At 38.1% G+C, this 22151-nt stretch overlaps 1 protein-coding gene across 2 annotated transcripts in view; it reads left to right on the top strand.

Annotated features, from left to right (window-relative positions):
• Nucleotides 1-9438: 9438 nt before the first annotated feature.
• LOC114554624 (caM kinase-like vesicle-associated protein) overlaps nucleotides 9439-22151 on the top strand; it is a 13811-nt gene continuing 1098 nt past the window's right edge. Inside the window, exons 1-11 of one of the 2 annotated variants that reach the window (XM_028576569.1) lie at nucleotides 9439-9623; nucleotides 18936-19076; nucleotides 19160-19291; nucleotides 19656-19730; nucleotides 19885-20023; nucleotides 20154-20274; nucleotides 20371-20446; nucleotides 20834-20964; nucleotides 21084-21162; nucleotides 21272-21359; nucleotides 21904-22151. The exon at nucleotides 21904-22151 is cut by the window's right edge and continues 1098 nt beyond it. In XM_028576569.1, coding sequence (XP_028432370.1) covers nucleotides 18982-19076; nucleotides 19160-19291; nucleotides 19656-19730; nucleotides 19885-20023; nucleotides 20154-20274; nucleotides 20371-20446; nucleotides 20834-20964; nucleotides 21084-21162; nucleotides 21272-21359; nucleotides 21904-22151 — 1184 coding nt within the window. In that variant the 5' untranslated portion in view covers nucleotides 9439-9623; nucleotides 18936-18981. Of the gene's footprint in view, nucleotides 9624-18932; nucleotides 19077-19159; nucleotides 19292-19655; nucleotides 19731-19884; nucleotides 20024-20153; nucleotides 20275-20370; nucleotides 20447-20833; nucleotides 20965-21083; nucleotides 21163-21271; nucleotides 21360-21903 lie in introns of both variants that reach the window. The other variant, XM_028576567.1, reaches the window with a different exon arrangement.

Below are 22151 nucleotides of genomic sequence, written 5' to 3'. Positions count from 1 at the left end.
TTGGTATTCACTGTCTGCAAGAGAGCCAGTCAGACTACCCTTAAACAACCAGATGCAGCTTATTACCTGAAGTTAGGAGGAGTACTGCACCGGCATGCATTCAATCATTACAGTCCCTCATCAAGGTTGTACAACTACACTGCCATTTGACAAATCAGAAACCATTAACAAGTAAGCTCCTTAAATCTTCAAAAGCAATCTTACTGTCATAACTCTCTTCTTGCATTGCAAGCTATTTTTATATCCAGATTTATTAATGTTTTCCTTGGTTTAGCCACCCAAGACATAAGATCAAAAAACCAGCCAGTGCTTCACTTTTTCGATTTTTATTGAAATTATATTTAAAAAGCAACTCTCAATATCAGTGTAACATAAAATAGTTTATCATCTGGAATTTGATAGGTGCTATTAGAAATAAATTGAGCAAGTGGATCCATGAAAAAGTGGAAAAGTGCATGTCATTTTTACAAGACTCTTCACATAAGACTAAAAGTCTCTTCTTATATGCAGTATAGTCTTGGACAGTGCTGTGGAGAAAGGTCTGGCTAGTCCACACAACATTCCTAGATAGGAGAAAAATGTGCTGTGGTTTATTGGCATTTCTTTAAACCAATCACAATCGTCTTGCGCGCCGCTAAGCGCCAGATGCAGCAACGGTGCCTTTGCAAAATAACCTTGGGAAGGAACTTGTTTTGGTGGAACATGTGCACGTAGGGAGGCGAGCTCTGGAATTGAAATGTCTCTTGAGTGTGTGATGAGAATTTTACTCAAAAAAAAAGATAAATATAATGGGATTGTCAGTTCTAGCTCGGAGAATCTTTCCCGAATCAACCAGAGTTTAGAATGCCAAGACAAAGAAAGCGGAAGGTGAGGGACATCCGGCCGAAAATGAGTACCTATCCCGTCAATGAAACGTCATTGACATAGAACATATGCAGTATAATTGTGTGGTTTGTGCTGACCTACTGTTTAACCTACAGTATGGACGTTGTCTACGTATAGCTATGCATTTTCGTCTTTACTTTGGCACAAGGCTGCCTAATAATTAATTACTTACAAACAAGGCAAGACAAAATGTATTCATGATTTACCCACTTTAAACAAACAAAAGTTTAACACAATTTAACAATTTAACAAACCATGCTTGCCATGCAACAGGGTCAATTTAATATTTTGGATGATCAAGAAAGAAAAGTTAACCACAGTTACAAATGTTAAACACATAAACATTCTTTGATACCTAAGGTATCAGATGTTCCCATTGATTCCCAGTGAGTTTTTTGAAATAGCCAAAGATTTCTTATAGCTAGTTGATTACAGAATTTTAACTTGTTTATCTGGTCACCAATAAACTGTAAACAACAGACTGTACTGATTTTCATGTTGTTTTTTTTGTTGTTGAGTAAATTATCCTGGTGAAATGAAGTTAATTAGACTAATTCATAAATAATAATCCTGCTTTAGAGACAAATTAAATGCATAAAATAAACAAATGTAACAATGAATGATAATAATCTGATCATCTCAGTGCTAAAAGACCAAATACAAAGAGGTAAATCGGGTGCAGGTGTACCTCATCGACCATCTCACACCTTTGCAGCTTCTAACAAGTGCTTGAGTAATTCCTCATTTATCAGCGTCCTCCTCAGTAACAATTGTTTTGCTCCTTCAGATTGCAATCACATCAAAGTTTTTAGTTTCACGCTAGGGCCCAGCTTTGGAAGCAGCTCAATAGTGTGTGATGGGTTTCAGTGCCTGCAATGGAGTGACAAAACATTCAGTTATTTCCGGTCAGTGTCATATCATGTAGCTTCAGGCACATTGAACAAAAATACTGAGCCTTTAACCATTCTACAGAGCAGACACTTTAATTACCGCAAAAGAGTTTCATGATTCCTGAACTCTATTATATAAAAAGGGTTAAAAGAATGTAAGGACTTGAGTTCAATATTCTCTTAGGGTTCAGTTTTTACATGCATGTGCATGATTACAAATATTTTAGATTTACTGTAAATGATGGTCTTTTTGAGGCTAAGTCAATTGTTTTCATTTCCGAGCAGCTGAGAAAACAACAGTAGTGCATCCAGACATACACTACATACGGTATACAGTATTGATCAAATGATAATGACAGTGACCAAAAATGTACCATAACTTAAATCCCTTCCCCTTTATTTCAGATCCACTCCTGTCCACTCTCTTTCTCTAATACTTTTTGTTATTCATTCTTCCATCTTCTCTCTCCCTCTTCCCTTCCCCTTTCTCCCTCGACCTCCACACTCTCATATTAACCCCTACAGTGGTTTAACATTTTGCTTTATTAAAACTAATGTCAAGACTGAGAGTGTTTGGCAGAATCAACGCCACACACCAGACATTTAGGATGCTTATGTGAGAACCATTTCTGGGATAAATGAATGATTGACATATATTTTAAAATTTTCATTAAAAACTGTTTAACCCTCCGAGATCTTAGGGCGTTTTTTGATATCTTCTTGAATTCTCCTTTTAGGAGTATTTGCATATTACTTGATCCCCATGTGTTTCATATCAAAATGTTCAGAACAAACTCAGGTTTCTGTATAATGACGCCCAAAATTGTGTCCAAAGCAATATATAAAGAGATCATTTGGCCCAAAAGCGGAAATATTTATCAAATCTTTTGTAAAAACATACCTACACTTCATGGTTTTGGTGCTTGAAATGAGTTCACAAAAGTATGGTAATATATGAATTACATAGTAAATGAATGTCTAAAAAGAAATTCTTAACGCTTTTTGAGTAGGAGTGTTGTCAAACATCGCTTGGACTCGCCGGTGCGTCTTTTGTCCACGGAGGGTTAACTGAGTAACCAAATGGTAATGACCTTTAATGTATGTTGGCTACAAACCTAAACAATGCTTTCAATAAAAGCAGTTAACATCAGTAAAATGTGGGCTAAATTTGGATGTTTGGGATGAAATGACAGTGTGGTTTGGGAATTTGTATCAGAATGCTAAAACATTTACCTTTTCTATCTATATGTTTCTCAGCCTACATTAAATTAAGCACAATATTCACTCACCCTTTAGCTTTTGTATGGTTCACCATCAACTCCTTAGACAAATAATCTTTATGTATCTTTTGTAAGATGATTAAACTTATTTCTCTGACCGGCAGGCCTTTGACTTGTTGGACACCGGAGCACCCAGAGGAAACCCATCGAGACAGGGAGAGAACATGCCAACTCCCTGCCCATCTGAGGTGTTGCAAACCACTGAACCACCATGCCACCCATCCTGAAATGCCACATAAAACTATACTATTGGTGCATGTTATTCCACAAGTCATTGTCATGTCATTGTGTCTTGTAAATGAGAGAAGCAAAAATCAATCATCTCAGCTCTCATTAGGGTTTAGACAGGTTTGTAGACAGAGAAGGTGGATAGGAGAGATTTTCTTTTATGCTGATCTGTAGTTGTCTTTTAAAAGCTCTGTTTTGGCTTGTGAGCCTGTTTCTATGACAACCACCATTTGATACCAGTGGTGTGTAGGAAGGCAAAGAGATATGGTTGAAAATTAGCAAACTGCTTTATGCATGTTTAACAATCTATTCATAATTTTCACGTATGTGTGTCTGTGTCAGGGTAATGAATACAATGAGTTTGGAGTGCAATACACACATTCCAGAAAAAGACATTAATTCATGTATTGAGTAAGACAGGGTGATATTTCTTCACATTATTAATTCAAGGATTGTACAGTATATGCCTCAAAGTGAATACTGTGAGTACACTGGATACATATTTTTCTTTCACCAACTCACTGAATAACATATTTTGCTCATTATCTTTATGGAGATAAGGTAGTGACCCACATCTCTCATGAAAATCAGTACCAGTCCAGTCCCTGCAACGGACATTTGTAATTCAGTCATGTATTATTGCGTATGGGCATGTAAAAGAGCGGCATTCGAATTTGGAATAAAAATTCTTGATTGATTTGGTTTTACGAAGTAATGGATAGTGACCATCAAACCATGTTGATATAGTCAAAAGTAGAATCATCACAGTACAACATAGTTATCAACAAAAATTAAATTTATAGATGAGCAGAACCGACATTGAATGTTATTTAAAATGATGCAACCTCACATTTTGTCATTTGAAGGTCATTATGTTTCAGAAAAAAATCCATTAACCATTTTAAATAACTGTGGATACAACACAGTATATGAAATGTAATATTTCTACATCAGCAGTCATCTTTAACAATTAGGAAAAAGAGTCCCCTTGTTTATGGAAGTGGTGAAGTGTCCGTGCAGACCCAAAAGCAGCCCTCATAAACTCTGAATAAGCACAAGAGAATTGAGAGATCACCTTTCCATGTGAGCAGAGTGACCACAGCAATTATAAGTATATGAAACCTTTGACGAATGTTAATTTATTTATTGTTTTTGATTTATTATTTGTCCCAAGAGCATGAATAAATAAAACAATGAACCAACCTAGTTTGTTACTATTGAATTGTACTCCTCTCACTTTATTACGACTTTAAAATTAAAGTTGGGGACTCGGGTTACACAAGATATTTTACAACATAGATCATTTCTTCACTATGAAATTGATTGTTATGGACTGTTTTGGCTTTAACACAGAAATCATAGACAGTTATTAGCTAATCAACATAATGGGCATCCAGTCTTGCTGTGTTGTGGTAGCTATGGTAACCTCAAAGCGCACAAAATGTTCTTTGAAGTGTGAGGGTATCATCTGTGACACTGTGCCCCCCCTCCACAAGAACACACTGTCAACAGTTGAAATGGGATTGTGTCTTTAGTGTCATTGAAGTGTTGGATTTGGGTTATACAGAATAACCAGGACTTTATTTTGCTGTTAATTTTTATTTTTCAAAATTTGGAATGCTTTATGCAGCACAAGTGTTCAACTCTAATTAAATAAAATAAAAACTGAAGTAAAAATCTGCACGGCAGTGGGTATGAGTCAAAACTTTTTGTTGTAATTTGGGTAAACTGAACTGGAATTCAAAAAAGTGTAAATTTCAAAATAGAACTTTACATACAGTATACGGACTTTGGAATTCATAAGAAACACTTGATGAAACAACTAAAGCAGCAGAATTTGCAAAAAGACTAACTCAAATGTTTTTGTGTTTTATTTTCCTTGTTGATGTTAAATCCTGCATGCTTAAAAGGCATCGAAACTTGACTGTACATAGATGGAATCTCAGAATTGGGTGCTTCAGAAAGCTTTCAGCTTCTTCATAGATGAACCCAAATTATAAGGCTGGTTTCGTCATGACTTCATTCATCCAAAACATATTTCCAAACCCTAACTCTAACAGCCATGTATCTATTCATTTACACTTGAGCTATTACTTATTAGCATTGTTTACATGTTATATTGTATAATTGGTACGGTTTATGTCCTCAGAAAATAGCTGTCAAGGTCTCTACTGATGCTTGTGAGAAGCATGCTTTCAGCCCTTCAAAGGTTTCCATCACATACCCTATGACTATTGGTTTTGGTTTCTATGACAACTAAATTGAACTATAAGTTGACTCATCTTTTACAAGCTTGAGTACAGGTGGAGAACAAAAGAGTTTGATCAGAATATGATTTCAGGGCCAATCCTTCTCTGCAAAACAAAGAAAAGAAATCCTATTTTCTTAAAACAATGAAAAGAGTCTGGAGATGGAATGGCATTGTTTGACTGATAACTTACCTTATTCTGTTTTTTTCTTTAAGTAAAATCGACAATTTCTAAAACATTCCCAAAACAAGGGAAATTGCACCAGGATCAACTGATGACTTCTGTGAGTAAAGAAAGATATTTTGCAGTGTGTTACGACACACTCCTAATTTTGCTGTGAGCCTTGTCCTTCGTTGCTCAGGTGGGCAGTTTTAGTTGGCCTTTATGTATGTATATATACTTATTATTTATATTAACATACTTGACTGTTAATTTCACAGACATTTATTACAGTATATTTATATATGTATCTGTCTGCTAATAGATAATTGATTTAATTTAATTTGAATAAATGAGAAAATGGAATATACACCTAAAATAGAACTCGTAAGGTGATTTTTTTTTTTTACATTTTCTCACTTTGTTTTCCTTATCATAATATAAATCCCTATAAAACAAGAAATACATGTGATTATAAGTAATAATAAGTGTGATGCTGATGTGATATAAACATAGCCAAGATTCTCCATTTAAAACTCCTCCATGAAGGGACTGTAAGGGATTTCAAATACAGGCGAGAAGACAGACATGTTGAAACAGTAAAGCAGGGGAGTCACTCGAGTCCATTCACAGACTTACAAATGCTGGATTAACTAGATGCAGCCATGGTAACATGAGGATGAGCAGATCATTGAGTAGCTACAGAGAAGCACATTGAGGTACTGCCTGTGAGCTTTGTGACGCAGATTCCACTTTTGCGTATGCTTCTACTGTAGGACAGGCTAAAAAGCTTTCTTGTGGATAATTACAACTGATATAAATCACATTACTTTCAACCTACAATGCAAGTGACTGGTACAATTTAAACTGATTTCATGGCACAGCTTCAGATATTAAGATAAACAGATTAACTGAATTAGAACTGTGCCTAATAAATGGCAACAGAAGATCCCCAAAAGTAATAATAGGAAGGAAGATTGTACTCTGAGTCAAAGGTCAGAGAAAGACCTAGAGATAAAAGGTTAGTCGACAAGACTCATTAAGTCCTCTGATATGATTACGCAGACCTGCAGCCACCAAACTTATAGTATTTAAATTTAAATGTAACAATAATCATCTTATTACAAATGCCCCTGTTGTCTCAGAGATTTGAAAATGATCCTCAAAGTTGCGTTGGGGATCCTCGCTGGGAGATTTGTTACTTCAAAATGACTTTTATTACAGCTTCTTTCAAATGGCACAAACAATGCCATGTCTATGTCACGGAAGAGGCTGTTACTATGGTGACAACGCACCAAAATTGTGGATGTCAATGGCAATTTAGTTGTTGTGTCAAGCGCATAGACATGCAATTATTAGAACATAGACACGTGAGTATGGAGTTAAGCCATATTTTGCAAAACGCAGACTCCTTCAGTATACATATGCACTGATGGGGTGGCCTGCAATTCAGATAAGACACTGGAGCGTGACGTCTTAATGCTGTCATGCTGTGTGTATCATATATGACTTTTGCTTGTCGTAATTGTGCCTCTGGCACCCTGAGCTGTCTGAGCTGTAATGCTTCACCTTTTATCTGAAAAACATCCAAATCTAGTGTGTACCTGAACACAATTTCTTGATGCACACTCCCCAACTCCTAACTGTATCACTGAGTTCATCTTTCTATTTCGAAGTTGTACAATTTCATATTTGTCTTTCTTCATTCAAATTCAGGTTTTCCATCTCAGGCTGCTTTCACAAAGACACTTTTAGACTTAAACTTTGACAGCTTTGATGGACTCCCTTGGAGGATTAGAGGAGGATTACTGTATAAACCTTCCCGTTCTAAAATGATGACAGATAAGGGATCGCAGGACTCAGATTTGTGATACAGCACATACAGTTTTGCTAAGACAACCAGAGTTGTAGAGAGCCATGTGATACGGGGAGACAGAAAAGAGAGAGTAGGTGGTATTATGGGTAGGTGGGGAGCAGGTTAAAGATGCTCTACCACTCTCTTTTCTGTTATCCCAATGGCCTTTTAGCGGCATTACTCATTTTAGGAAAGAGACACTCATGTTACATAAGCCAATGCTACAGAGTCGGCCTACCAGCTAAAATCACTGCAGATCCTCTGTATACCTTTACATATAATTGCAACGTGCTACGTATGGTAGATCAGTGTTCTCTCTTGAAACTGCTCAGCTACCGCATGCACACAGAGGTCTTAGATTTAGATTTATATGGTGGCCAGGTAACTTTGGAGATTTTAAAGACAAATGTTCACATCCTAAAATCGATGTTACCTATGCCTTTGTCCAAAAACATACATTTTCACAAAGAAATTGTAGAACAGAATGCACTCAGTCCCATGAAACATGACACATGAACATTGTGGTCTCATCCATAACACATAGTGTATGATTAAAACACACACACACACACACACACACACACACACACACACACACACACACACACACACACACACACACACACACACACACACACACACACACACACACACACACAGCGTGGTAAAACATTGCTTAGTTTTTTCCCACAGGTTAATTTTTATGTAGAAGGGATACACAACATATTATTTGAATCTGGTATTACTTACTGTACATTACTGTCAGTCATTTCCCCCAGCTGCTTTAGAAATGCGTTTCTCCAAGCAGCCCTGGTTTTTAGTTCATTTTAGTCCAGGTTGAAAATCAACTTGCATAGACTAGAACTTGCTAAAATTCACCACAGACAGTATGTTAAAATTAAAATCAGAAACCAGCTTATGGCAAGATGCTCATAGTTCATGCTCTCTAGGATCAATTCAAGCCGGAAGATATCCCTTGTCTCTAAACATAGCATTGCTGTTGGCACTGACCCAGTGAAGCGGTGTGTGATTTTGAGACCTCTTGGTTCACTTGAGCTTTGTCTCAGTCGTATCCTGTAGGATTGTTGCCTCTACTTTCAAAAGGTCTGCATTAAGAGCAAAGCTGGATACAGTATACTGTGCAGAGAAATCAGCAGAGTAGTCTGCTGCTTGCAGCATAATTGGTGGGTTGTGACTGCTTAGTGTGTCTTCTGATTCAAAGTATGTTTTTTTTTCTCCAACATATTCCATTTTTCTACCAGCAGATATATTCTTAGTTTTAGTTTATTACTTACTTGTGGTCAATCAGGCTGTGTTGGGGCAGTGTTTTCTACCATTGGGTGCTGTTGCTGTCTGTTCGTCTTTTCTGATTTAACTTTCATTGTTAAATATCCAAGAATGTGTCTTGCATGAAAGCAAAATCATTATTGTTCATTAAAAAGTGTTCACACAAATCAAGCCTCTCTCCAAATAAATACAACTTTGACAACTTTGAAATTTGAAAGGGAATCACTACAACTGATATTGAAAACCAGTGAGCAAACAAACCCATATTCCACATAGGCTTATATGTGTTCTCTATGAGATGGAGATTGTGAGTGTGCAAGTAATAGTTTTTTTTATTTTTATTTAATTTTTTGGGAGAAGCTTATCTTATTCTGGGATCAGATGGTTTTGTTGAATGACTTGTTGAGGGACTTTGAGAAAACATCTTTTGACCCTGATCATTCACTATTAAAAGTCCTAAGAATGATGATACTGTCATCACAATATTTGCTGCACTGGTGCTGCGCTAACGCACGCGCGTGAATGGTGCACCGCACATCGTACACGCGCGCGCCACACTTCCCCTCCTTCCTGCATCATAGCCCGCTGTTACCGTCACACGTTTACGTAATAGCCTACTCCCGTGAACAAGCTGACCTGTTGGAAATGCTCGAGGATCTTACATCTCTTTTCAGGCACGCTGGCTGTAAAATCAGTGGGAGAAAAAGTGAAGCCTCAACAGGAAAATACCAAAACATTAGACAGAGGATTGGATTCTTGATAGGCTAATTACCAGTTTACTTAATTAAAGGTAAGTGAACGCAATTTGCTTAATCTTTGCTTTCCATCACAAGATTGCAAACAACTGCTGTCAAAACCGCGAGAAGTGTAGAATGTCGAGGAATGTTCTCCGAGGTGTAGGTAGGCTATGTATTATATATAACTGCCGTCTCCTTGACCACTTCGCGTAACATGACTGGTTTTCGAAAACTTTTGCGGCGAAAAAATATTTTTGGTTGAAATATCAGACAAGCTCACGTGATTTAAGAAACCTGCAGCAGAGTTTTCTCTTTCCTGCAACATCAGTCTAACCTGGGTGATGCGCAAATACTGTAGTCTATTTAAACTGTCAAGCTGCTTCAGCAGTAGCCTGTCAGTAGGCTACACTTACAGGCTTTAATCGGGGGAATCTGTTTTGCTGTTAAAGCCAAAGTGTATGCAGTATTGTCATTACGAGCCGCTCAACAAGTCTATTTACAATATGAGCTTTACAGTTAAGAAATAGTTGCTCAAACCGCGTTTCAGATTTACATAAGGCATGCTGCTTAAGCACTCAGACTGCGGCACCTCTTGAGTTCACATATTCACAGTCTGGCGGTGTCCCTGTCTCCTTGTCATTATTTGTCCCCAGACCAAGTGCTCTGACACGTCAGGACAGTGAAGGTGCCTAGCCTCTAAAAAAACATGAAAGTGGAGCTCCAAAGGGTCCTTACTTCGAAGGGCAAATGTTGTGAATTTCAGCACTGGAAATACACTTGGATCAATCATAAGGCATCGGATCAGAAGGCTAACATACATGTAAATTAAGCACAGAAAAGTTTGGGAACCCCTACTGCACTGCCAGTTGGTTTGATGCAGGAAACAGTAGACTTGCATGAGAAGGGATCTTGTGTTGAAGCACACTAAGAGAAAACAGGAAACATGTTGAGGGGATTTTATAGACACACAATGTTGCTATTGGAAAGATTTATGCCTTATGAATGACTGACATTTAAAGATTAAACAACATCTAAAGTTTATAAAGGCAAATCGTTGAACAAACGATAGAGATAGAACTCCCTAAGTACAGTAAGCTGCTGCATGTACCGCTGCTTTTCAGAAACAGTGCCACACACACCTTAGTGGTTCGTTCTGGAAGAAACAGTAAAACATCTACCATTGATTAGAATGTTTAAAAGGCTTATTTGAATAGAGTTTGTGCCTTTTGTTTATGTAACAGGCAGGGGCGTAGCACACAATTCTGGTCCCTGTAGAAAGGCATTTTCTATGGGCCCCTCCCCGCATCCACAGCTATTCATTCTAGCATCTTTTTGGGCCCTCCTCACATGAGGACCCTGGGTACTAAGTCCCCTTTTCCCCCCCAGTCCAACGCCCCTGGTAACAGGTGTCAAGGCTTGTCTGATGCCGATGATGAATCAATGAATTATCGGCGACTGAGATGATGCAATGTAACACCTTTATTTCATCAATAAAGATCTGAGTTCAAGTCTGCCGACATACAACTGAACTTAGTGTGCAGTGCAACAATATTATAAACTGTGAAGAATACTAAAACCCTTCCTTCACACTGAATTGAATGTGTTGCCTGGCTTGTGGTGTGTGTCGTGGGGCATTCAGCTATAGTTAATTAAAATGAAGTAGCTGTCAGATAACTGGGGCACAGTGTTTTCAGATTGACATGGTAAAATAAATGTAAATAGAATAATTATTTGTTTTTATTAGTTTGGTTAATATTCTGTATTTTGTTTTGTAAACTGTTTAAAAGGAGTTTTGGCCACATGCAATGGCAGTGGTCTTGGGCAGTAATGACGTAGTACAGAGTACGCAGAGAGCTATTCTGCACAGACAATACCACGATGCATACTGTAGCACTTGGTGACCATGGCAACAAAACAACATCAGACGAAAGTGGTCCGATGAGCCAGTGATGCCCGCGGAAGAGATGAATGGACGACTGCATAAGAGAGGCAAGCACAAAGTAGGACTGATTCACACTTATCAAAATGGTCCCCTCTCTAGTCTGGACTTTCAGAAAAACAAACACATTTCTCTGCTTCCATTCAAGTCTGATATAATGTCCTTGAAAATTAGAAGTGTGAATGTGTTCGTTGTGTTCACAGCTATCAAGAGCGACATTTAGGCCATAAATGAGGCATTACAGGCTTTAAAATTTGGCTCAAACATCACCACCACCATCTGTCCCCTGTCACCAAGCCGTTCCCTTTGAAGAGGCTCAGCTGTGGCCAAATCCACAATTCTCCATGGCCTACTGCCACCATCTGACATGACTTTGACCAACAAACCTGAGTTCTAAAATAGCAACATAATAACTATTTTATGACAAAAAGACACCAAACCATTTGTATGTTGTTATATAGCAAAAACACAGCATTTCTATTCTGTGATCACACGTTTCTTTTTTTTTTCTTAGATGGACTGTGTGACTCTGTGTGTGCTAGTAGGACCTACAACAAACTGCAACAAAGCAACAGTAAACTATCCATAAAAATGAGCAGTTACTTTAGGGAAAATCACGTTTTATCTCAGTTGCTCAGCACGACTCAGCAGGCATATCAGTTATGGTGTTTAAAAGTTAGATAGCAGTCTAGTTAGTCAGTAAGAAGATTTCGGTCAGTTTGACATTGAATTGATACTTGTGGAAACTGAAAACTTTAACATTAAACATTTGGTCATTTTTTATGACCACACACTTCAGTATGTTGAACATTAATTTAATCATTTAACACTTGGATTAAAATATGGCAGTAGATGTATATCACCCAGCTCTAAGTAAAGACTTTTAAAATGTGAAATTGTGATTTAGCACCTCTACTTGGCCAATTGGTATGTTATTAAATGCCAGAACAGAGAGCTGAAAAAAATCCATCATCCCTTCAGCAAAGTTGTATAAGTGTTACCTTTATACTGTTCCCCTTTGGCCAATCAGTGTAAATCTGCAACCACTGGAAAACTGTTTAGTTGCAAATTTTACCTCTAATTATAACACCATCATTACATTGTTTAGTGTAATTTCCAATGTTAGTTGTGTACGTACACTACTGGTCAAAAGTTTTAGAACACTCCAATTTTTTTTGTTTTTTATTGAAATTTTATCAGTTGAAGTCCAATGAATAGCTTGAAATGGTACAAATGTAAGTGGTGAACTGCCTGAGGTTAAAAAAAAGTAAGGAAAAATAATGGAAATTTCAGTATTTTACAAAAAGGCCTTTTTCAGGGAACAAGAAATGGGTAAACAACGTAAAGCTGTTCTGCAGCAATGGAGGTTGATCAAGCTTTGAAAGTTGGTGCTACCAATTCCCACAGGTGTTCCAACTTGTCTGGATTACTTACAACCCCCTCTGTTTGTATAAAAGTATTGTTGGAACACACTGTGGTACCATACCCTCGTGAGCATTATTTGAACAGTATTGTACTGCAGAAAGTAGTGTGTTGCTATAAAAATGGTGGGAAAAAGGCAATTAACAATGGAAGAGAGACAGACCATCATAACACTTAAGAATGTTGGTCTTTCCTTTGCGAAGAAAGTCAAGGTGTCAGTGAGGACAGTATTCTTCACCATCAAAAGGCACTTAGAAACTGGGGGAAACTCTGATAGGAAGAGGTCTGGTAGACCCAAAGCCACAACAGAATCAGAAGACAAGTTTCTGCGAGTCAACAGCTTGCTTGATAGGCGGCTCACAAGACAACAGCTTCAAGCACAGCTTAATAGTGGTCGCAATAAGCAAGTCTCAGTTTCAACTGTAAAGACAAGACTTGGAGCTGCAGGTTTGATGGGTCGAGTTGCAGCAAGAAAGCCATTGCTAAGACGTCAGAATAAGAAAAAGAGGTTTGCCTGGGCCAAGAAACATCGTCAATGGACTACTGAAGACTGGAAGAAGGTACTATGGACTGATGAATCAAAATTTGAAATCTTCAGTTCATCACGCAGGATTTTTGTACGCCGTCGAGTAGGCGAAAGGATGGTTCCTCAGTGTGTGACATCAACTGTCAAACATGGAGGAGGAAGCACGATGGTCTGGGGCTGTTTTGCTGGATCCAGGGTCGGTGATTTGTACAGAGTGAAAGGCACCCTGAACCAAAACGGCTACCACAGCATTTTGCAGCGCCATGCAGTACCCTCTGAGGGGTTCATCCTACAGCAGGATAATGACCCAAAACATAAGTCCAAGCTATGCCAGAACTACCTTAGCAAAAAAGAACAAGATGGTAAGCTTAAAAACATGGAGTGGCCAGCACAGTCACCAGACTTAAACCCCATTGAGCTGGTTTGGGATGAACTGGACAGAAAAGTGAAAACAAAGCAACCTACAAGTGCCACACATTTATGAGAACTTCTGCAACAGAGTTGGGAAGAACTTTCTGAAGAATATTTGATTTCCATTGTAGAAAGAATGCAACGAGTGTGTTCAGATGTTATATCTGCCAAAGGGGGCTACTTTGATGAGTCAAAAATTTAGAATACATTTTGCTTCATAAATTGATTCCATGATTTCTTTTTTAACTTAAATTGTTCATTTGTTCTATTCTTTCATTTCAGAGTACAATAAGACATTGAACTGCATGAATTTCAATAAAAACCTGGAAAAATTGGGGTGTTCTAAAACTTTTGACCAGTAGTGTATAGCAAGTTGAAGATGGAGGAAATTGGAGTTGACCGATTACTGAAGTTTTTAACTGCTAGAACATTGTCCCAAAATACACAATTTAACCAAATTTTGTCAAAATCAGGCTTAAATGTGTAGTGCATGAAATGCCTTGTCCCTCCTGTGTCAAAGCTGAACCAACAGTCGGAGAGGTGTTAGAGTCTAATAAAATCTTTTAGGCCTTTAGGCATCTTAATTTTCTTGCACCTCACAACAAATCATAATTTAATATAATAGAATACAATATAACTGTCATGGCTTATACTCTTGTTGTGGTTAATCAGAGTCCAGTTGTTAATGTGATCCAGATGTGTGTGATTTTTTTCCCAGGAGCTTTATGACTCTAGTATGTCCCTTCAGAACCTGGAATTTATCATTAGAGCAATATTTACTTCTACATTATGCAACCATTTTATATTTTAATTCATATTGTCTTATAGGCTATGTTATTAATTTCCATGAAATAATACAGTATGTAATTATTTAAAATATTTGTAAAACAAAATACTCTATATTACATAGAAGAAATCATCTAAGTTGCTTATTTAGCAATATGACTGTGTCTTATAGTGTGTATATTATAGTTTTTATTACTTGAAAACAAGAATCTCAATTAAGAGGATAGGTTTTATCTTTATCTAACTTTTTCTTCTGGAAAATAAATTGGACACAAATTTGAAATCTGTTTAGCAAATGCAACAGCTCAGCCTTTGTCATTATCCCCCACATGGTGTCCACTGTTTGGTTCTTCCAAAGCTCTGCGACAGTCTAAATGTGAAACACCATTTACATTCCCAATAATGAAGAACACTTCATTCAGATCTTTCAAAAGGCAAAGATAAAAGAGCCCTGATTCAGCAAAAGTCAAGTGCCTTCTATCTTTTTCTTCTTCTGTTGAAGTAAGAACAGCCTTTTATCTCCAAGATTACTTTGAAAGTGGAGGGGGAAACAACTGCGCACACAATTCTATCTGACTTATTATACTTACTGTTTAGTGTTTGGTGCACTGGAAGTCAAGCTTCCGAGAACAGGTGAATGGATCTGTGATTCATTGTGAGGTGAAATGATTGCATTAAATAGTCTGGTGTCCGCCTCGTCCCTTAACTCTGTCTTTGTGAGGTGGCTATTTGGTGGTGTGGTTAGAGAGACAGAGGCCACCAAAAGTGTACCAGAGGGGCTCATTCAAGATGAGATGAAATACTGCTCGGTCATGGCTTGATATATTTGGTTTAAGCCGTTTCAAAAGTGACCATGAATCGGATGACCTCTGTTGATTAAATAAACCTTGCAAAAAATCGTTATGGAAGAGGTTAGGCATGAGAAAAAGGAAAAGCAGTTGTTCTTGTGTGCATCATCTGTGTGCTTCTATTGGTCTGAATGAGCAGCATTGCGCAGGATTGGGGCGAGTATTATGAAAATAAATCATTCTGATACCCAGGCAGAGCAGTTGTGTGAATCTAGGTGAGAGCCAGAAAACACTAATGGTGAGTGTGGGTATTGTTCTCGCAGGATTCATGTAGAGGATGTGATTTAGCCGGAGCATCTAATGCTCATTATACTCCAGACTAATGGTGAACTGACAGCCCTCCTCTTTAGGACAGAGGGGCATGCTATTGTATGCCGCACACTCATCAGGCATGTGGTGTACTGAAATACACAATTGTTTCGGCTAGAGCACCACAGTAAGAGATGGGCTTGTTGTTTGAGTAGTATGCAACATTCTCCTACCCTCTTTTTTTACTTGTGCATATGTCTGGAAAAAATACAGCCCTGAGTAAAAATCATTGTCTGGGATGATTAAGATAATGGCTAAATAGAAGAGACTTGATCCCTTTGGCTACTCAAATGCTGACCACCAAATGCACTTAAACAAGTTTAAAGAAAGTCTGGCTTATTGTTAGACTGGGAAAACCCTGACGAACTTCCGGCAAATTTGAGATTTGCTTGGCAAGTCAGTCTGGCACAAGAGCCCATTCAAGCCCATTTCCAATTTTGATGGGTTTTTTTTAGATGTGAAGGAAAGGAAAAGTTTGAACTCACCTGCTCAGAAACTACCATACTAGTCAACCTCATCGTGGAACACCTCTGGTCAAAAAAACCCTTTCTCTGGCTATAACCTAAATAGTATTACTGCAGTGAAGATCAGAACTATGAACATATGAGGCCCCGCTGAGAAATTAAGGAGAGGGAATATTACCATAAATGTACTTAAAAATGTACATATCTTGTTTTGCTTGTGCAATTCTTTTGGAAGAAGATGATTTAAAAGTGTTTTTGTCAATGAGAACCAAGCTAAAGTTGCATAAAAAAGCAGTTGTGCACATAATCGTTTTGCTTCATACTAATAGATTGTTTTGTTTTTTCATATCAGAAAGGGTAACTTTACCAATGTTAAACCATTTATCCCATTTCTTTCTGAGGCTACTGTAGAAATGTAGGATATTAATGATGAACCAATGCCACTAACAATGTTTTAAAAACAAAAGTATTTAATACCAATTTTGACTGGTAGGTTTAGATATTACAGTGACATGTTGACCTATCCCATGTGAAAAAAGTCATGTAATCTGTCTGTGGGAGAAGAAAGAGACCTGCAGCACTGGAGCACAGCTACTTCAACACCTGTTAATGTATCGGACTCCAAATGAATCGAAAACTAATTTTCTCCTTGCTTTACTATATGGATGAGACAGATATGATCCATTAAATCAGTATCAATAAAGAGGCCAAAATGAGGAACATCCGTGGAAATGGACTCTCTTAAGTTATAATAACCAAGCAATTTACATAAAGTAACACTTTTATATAAGCTTCACAGCAGAGATCTGAGGAGACTGGATCATAGAGTAATGAGTCCCCTTGTGGACACCACTGTCTACTGTCTTCAACTAAAGGGCTCCCTTATGATTCACAAAACATGAGATCTTCTGCGTGATGCCTTCTGCTTTGTTGCTGGCAAGTAATAAACAGTAATAAAGCACATTAATAGACCATGCCTTTAATGTGCAGTCTTCAAATTCCATTGTTTATATTTATACGATCACTCTTTGTTGTACTACAGATACTACTGGATGCTAAAGCTGGGAGAAATATCTGCCTCTGATAGGGTCTTGACTGAGGCTCCAGACAGCACCTCAGTCAGAATTTCTCTACTCCCACTCTCCCGTTCTGGCTGCCATTTCTACTGTAAGGCCTGCCAAAAAACTGGGTCTCTTTTTCATACAAGCATCCTATTTTACCAGTATTATTTAGCTGGTAGTGGTGGACCTGTATAGTATGCTGCTGTGCAGCTGCAGCCATTCAAGTTACCCTCATTTAAAGTGTGTAACTCTACTTCTGCAGTTAATTGCAACAAAAGGGTCCACAAGTAAAGTGTGCGTCTTTTACTAAAAACAGAGAGTAACTTATGAAGTAGGCATTCCATTCAAAACACTAAAGGCCTAATTGCTCAAGTTACATCAGAAAGACATGTTATAGCAGCCAGTGTTGCATCACCCTATGTCCATGGTGGTTCTCCAGTTTTCATGGGGAAATAAAAAGCAGCAGGGTTATGGTATTTATTACGTTATTTATTTATTAAGGGCTGTGAAATTGGCATAAAAACGTGTTAAAGGACTTTGTGTGGGTGAACTCATTTTATTGGGCTTTTTGTTGCTGACAGTTAGAAATGTTGTGTTTAATGGAAGGATTTATCTTTTTTATGTTGTGTTACCAGATATACAGTCAGCTGTTACCTTGGTCAGCAGAGTAACCACTGAGTTTGACTGAGAGCGTATTTATTTATTTAAGCTACTATAAATATGGTTGGATGATATGACAATAAATACTGGGAGATTATAAAATGTGTCTACCATCAGACATTTTTACCATAGCATTAACATTGTGGTATATATCATTTCACAGTAATATCTTTGGTTGTATATATGTAATAATGGCCTCGGCAAATATGAAAACTGTGAGCCAGTCTGATGTGCAATGTGTATGTCATTATAACTGTGGGTAATTCCAACCTCATCTTTCACTGGCTTAAAACACAAAACTCTTCTACGCTCCTCCAAAACTGCAGATTTAACAGCTTTCTCAATTTTCAAGAGTCTTTTGAAATATTAAATGAGGAGACAACAGTTACAGCAACAGCACAGGGTCAACGCTATCTGAATAATCTTTTCGGTAGAAAGCAAACAGATGAATATTGCTACAGCTGCTGCAGTACAGAGCTGACTCACTGCAGAGTGGAAAGAAACGAGCCAAGCAGTTCACTAAAAGGTTGATTATGTTATTCAAAAATGTCATTTTTTTTATGTTGTTTTGCTTTTGTGGTAATTTGAAATAATTTGCTCTCACAAGCTCAATTACACCTATTGTCAGATGAATGACCAAAAAGGTTCAGAGAAAGAAATTATTGTGTTATGTGCCATCACTGAGCAACAGTTTCCACCATTTCTATTATTGCCATTAATGAAATAGTTTCTCTGTGAAGAAATGTATGCATTTTACAGCAATACATTAACAATAGCATGTTATTACATAAAATGTTACTCAGTAATGAGCACACAGCTTCAGAGATAGGCTTCTCGATACAGGTGCTCCCCTGTGTTCAGATCCACTTTGTACTGCGGAGATGTCAAAATGACTCTGTACTATTGAGGTAAATCTAATACGTTGCATATTGTCAGCAGGTTGTGTTGTGGCAGGACATTCCCTGGCTATAGGGCACGAGCTGCCATGCCATTTGGTTGTCTGACACTCGGGGAGAAGAAGGATTACAGCAATCCTTCAGAGGTGGCCGACAAATATGATCTCGGACAAATTGTTAAATTGTGAGTACATCTTTGTTGTAAAGTGTGTAAAGACTTTTAAGAAATCTGCCCAAAATATGATTGTATGTTTCCTCTTTTAACAGAGAGGAGTTTTGTGAGATATTCCGGGCGAAGGATAGGAACACCTTGAAAATGTACACCTGTAAAAAGTTCCACAAAAAGGATGGAAGGAAAGTGAGGAAAGCTGCCAAGAATGAGATAATGATCTTGAAGATGTAAGTGAAGTCTTAAGCTCCTCATAATAGAGCCTACATGTCTGGGGCACTGTCCTGGCACTGACTGAGGCAAAGTGTGATGACAAATGATCTGCAAAATTCTTTCTTCAGGTCGAGCCAAAGACAAAGCAAAGTCTGGTGCAAAACCAACATCCTGAAGTTTTGCTTTTGCAAAATATCTGGTGTAGTTATCAGTTTTACCCTAACAGTCCTGAATGTTTGACATGAGACCGTATAGCTCTGTAGCTTGTACTACTCATTCATTCTATTTATTGCTCATCTTAACCCCACTTGCATCCCTCCATTCTCCTCCCCCTCCTTTTACTCTCTCCCCTCTTTCCCCCCTTTTTCCTGCTTTTCAAAGGATAAAACATCATAACATCCTCCAGCTGGTTGACACTTTTGAAACTAAGAAAGAGTACTTCCTTTTTCTGGAGCTGTGAGTATTATTAGAGGCACTTGAGAGAAATGTTGGCACCGACCGACTGTTGTGCACTGTGCTTCCTCAACTTGTATAAAACTGATGTTTTATTCAAAATGTGTTGTTATTCGATAAGTCACATGCATTCAATCTGGATGTCCCATCTCTTCAGCGCTACGGGCAGAGAGGTGTTTGACTGGATCTTAGATCAAGGATACTACTCTGAGAGGGACACCAGCAATGTTATGAGGCAGGTGTTGGAAGCTGTAGCTTACCTTCACTCTCTGAAAATTGTCCACAGAAATATTAAGGTATATTACACTGCTGACACCTACTGAAAAATAGTTGCATTTCATCACAGGTCAAACAAGATACGTATGAATAACTGCTCTTTGTGAATGCTTTCTATTTTGATAAACCTTTATTTGTTCACTCATACAGCTGGAGAACTTGGTGTACTTTAATCGATTGAAGCACTCCAAAATTGTTATCAGTGACTTCCAGTTGGCAAAACTGGAAAATGGACTCATTAAGGACCCATGTGGGACTCCAGAATATCTTGGTAAGTGACATAAAACCAGATTAATTAAATTAAATTTTAACTAATGTAATAGGTGTGTAGTCGTAGAATAAAAACGTTTCTATATGTGTTGCTCAGCTCCTGAGGTGGTTGGGAGGCAGAGATATGGAAGACCTGTGGACTGTTGGGCCATAGGTGTCACCATGTATATACTGTAAGTGCTCACAAATATAGGCTCCTACATTCATTTTCTTAAGTTTATTTAACTGACTTTATCAAAATATGTGTTGTCCTATAATGCTCTAGCCTGACAAGCCAGACCCACATCAAGATGTTCAGTCTGGAAACTCACCATTGGCAGGGCTCAATCCGAGGGGCGGGATAAACAGTTGTCTTTCAAATTCTCTCTGCACTCATAGCCAGCCAGAGCAACGCTAGTTGATAGATTAAACTTTTGCCGTATCCGATCGGCAAAACTCATTTCAGCTCACAAGCCAACGGAGAGTTGCTAGACTGACCCTGGCTGCAAATTACATTTGCTGCCGATAGGGTGCGTCTAGATTTCTAGGCTAATAACGCTCTTATTCTGCCAACACAATAGTTTGTCTGGAAACCCTCCTTTCTATGATGATGCTGATGAAGATGATGATCGTGATAAAAATCTTTTCCTAAAGATTTTGTCAGGCGACTATGAATTTGATTCACCATATTGGGATGACATTTCAGATTCTGGTAAGAGATAATCAGTTTATTAAAATTCATAGTAATGTAATTGTATGTTGCATGTTACAGATGATTTGTTTCAGGTCTGAATTTTTGAGAAGCAAGTTCACTGTTTTTTTTTTTTACAGCCAAACACTTAGTGGCATCTTTGATGGAAGTGGACCAAGATCAGCGATTGACTGCACAGGAAGCTATTGCCCATGAATGGTAAAAAATAAAGTTAATCAAATATGACTAGTGAGACCAACAAAACTTTTTTATCCAGCATGTTATTATATTTGTGTTATTGAGATAATTCTCTTATTCTTTCTCTCAGGATTTCTGGAAATGCTGCCTCAGACAAGAACATCAAGGATGGTGTTTGTGCACAGATAGAAAAGAACTTTGCCAAAGCCAAGTGGAAGGTACCACTTCTCATATATCTCATACTGTATATCAATACATTTTTTTCTCATAGATCATTAGTTATTACATGTGTTAGACAAAGTTGTTGTTATATTCTTGATCCAAGTCTCCAAGTTAGAGGACTGTACTTCAGTGGGTTTTTGTTCTTCCACTTATTTCCCTCAAACATAGGAACTTCTCATGTCTAATTTTTCACAAAACATTTTCATATATTCCTACAATTGCAACAGTTCAACTTGCAAAACTGCAAAAAAACATTCACTCATGCCAATTAAGTATATTGATTTAAAATTGAGAGAAAGAGAAAGAGAGAGAGAGAGAGAGAGACAGACAGAGAGAGAAAGACTAGGTCTTCAGCCTAAAAAATATATTCAAAAAAACGTTAAAATGTGGCATACCACCAAAGCAGACGACATCTGTATACCTTCATGTTTTTAATAAAAAATCATGTCAGTCTGATGCTTTCCCCAGAGCATGCATCAGGATCAATCTGTAACATTTGTTGTATGCTATCACTTAATTTGAATTTTTAATTACTCACAGAAAGCTGTTAGAGTGACCACCCTCATGAAGAGACTTAGAGGGTCTGAGCAGGGGGATTGTGGGGCCTCCGGTCTTGCTGCAGGGGCTGCAGATCCCAACACGCCCAGCGGTGCTCCTGCTCCTCCAGGTGGCAGCAGCGCAAGTGTTGCTGCTCTAAGTGAAAAGGCTTCTGACACACAGACTGCCACCATCTCTGCACTCTCCCTGCCAAGTGCAGCCAGACAGGAAGAGCAGCCACAGGCCCGGTG

The sequence above is a fragment of the Perca flavescens genome, chromosome 4 (assembly GCF_004354835.1).
Source record: "Perca flavescens isolate YP-PL-M2 chromosome 4, PFLA_1.0, whole genome shotgun sequence".
Classification (NCBI taxonomy): Eukaryota; Metazoa; Chordata; class Actinopteri; order Perciformes; family Percidae; genus Perca; species Perca flavescens.
Note: the sequence above shows the minus strand (reverse complement) of the source record. Positions and strands in the feature narration are given on the sequence as shown.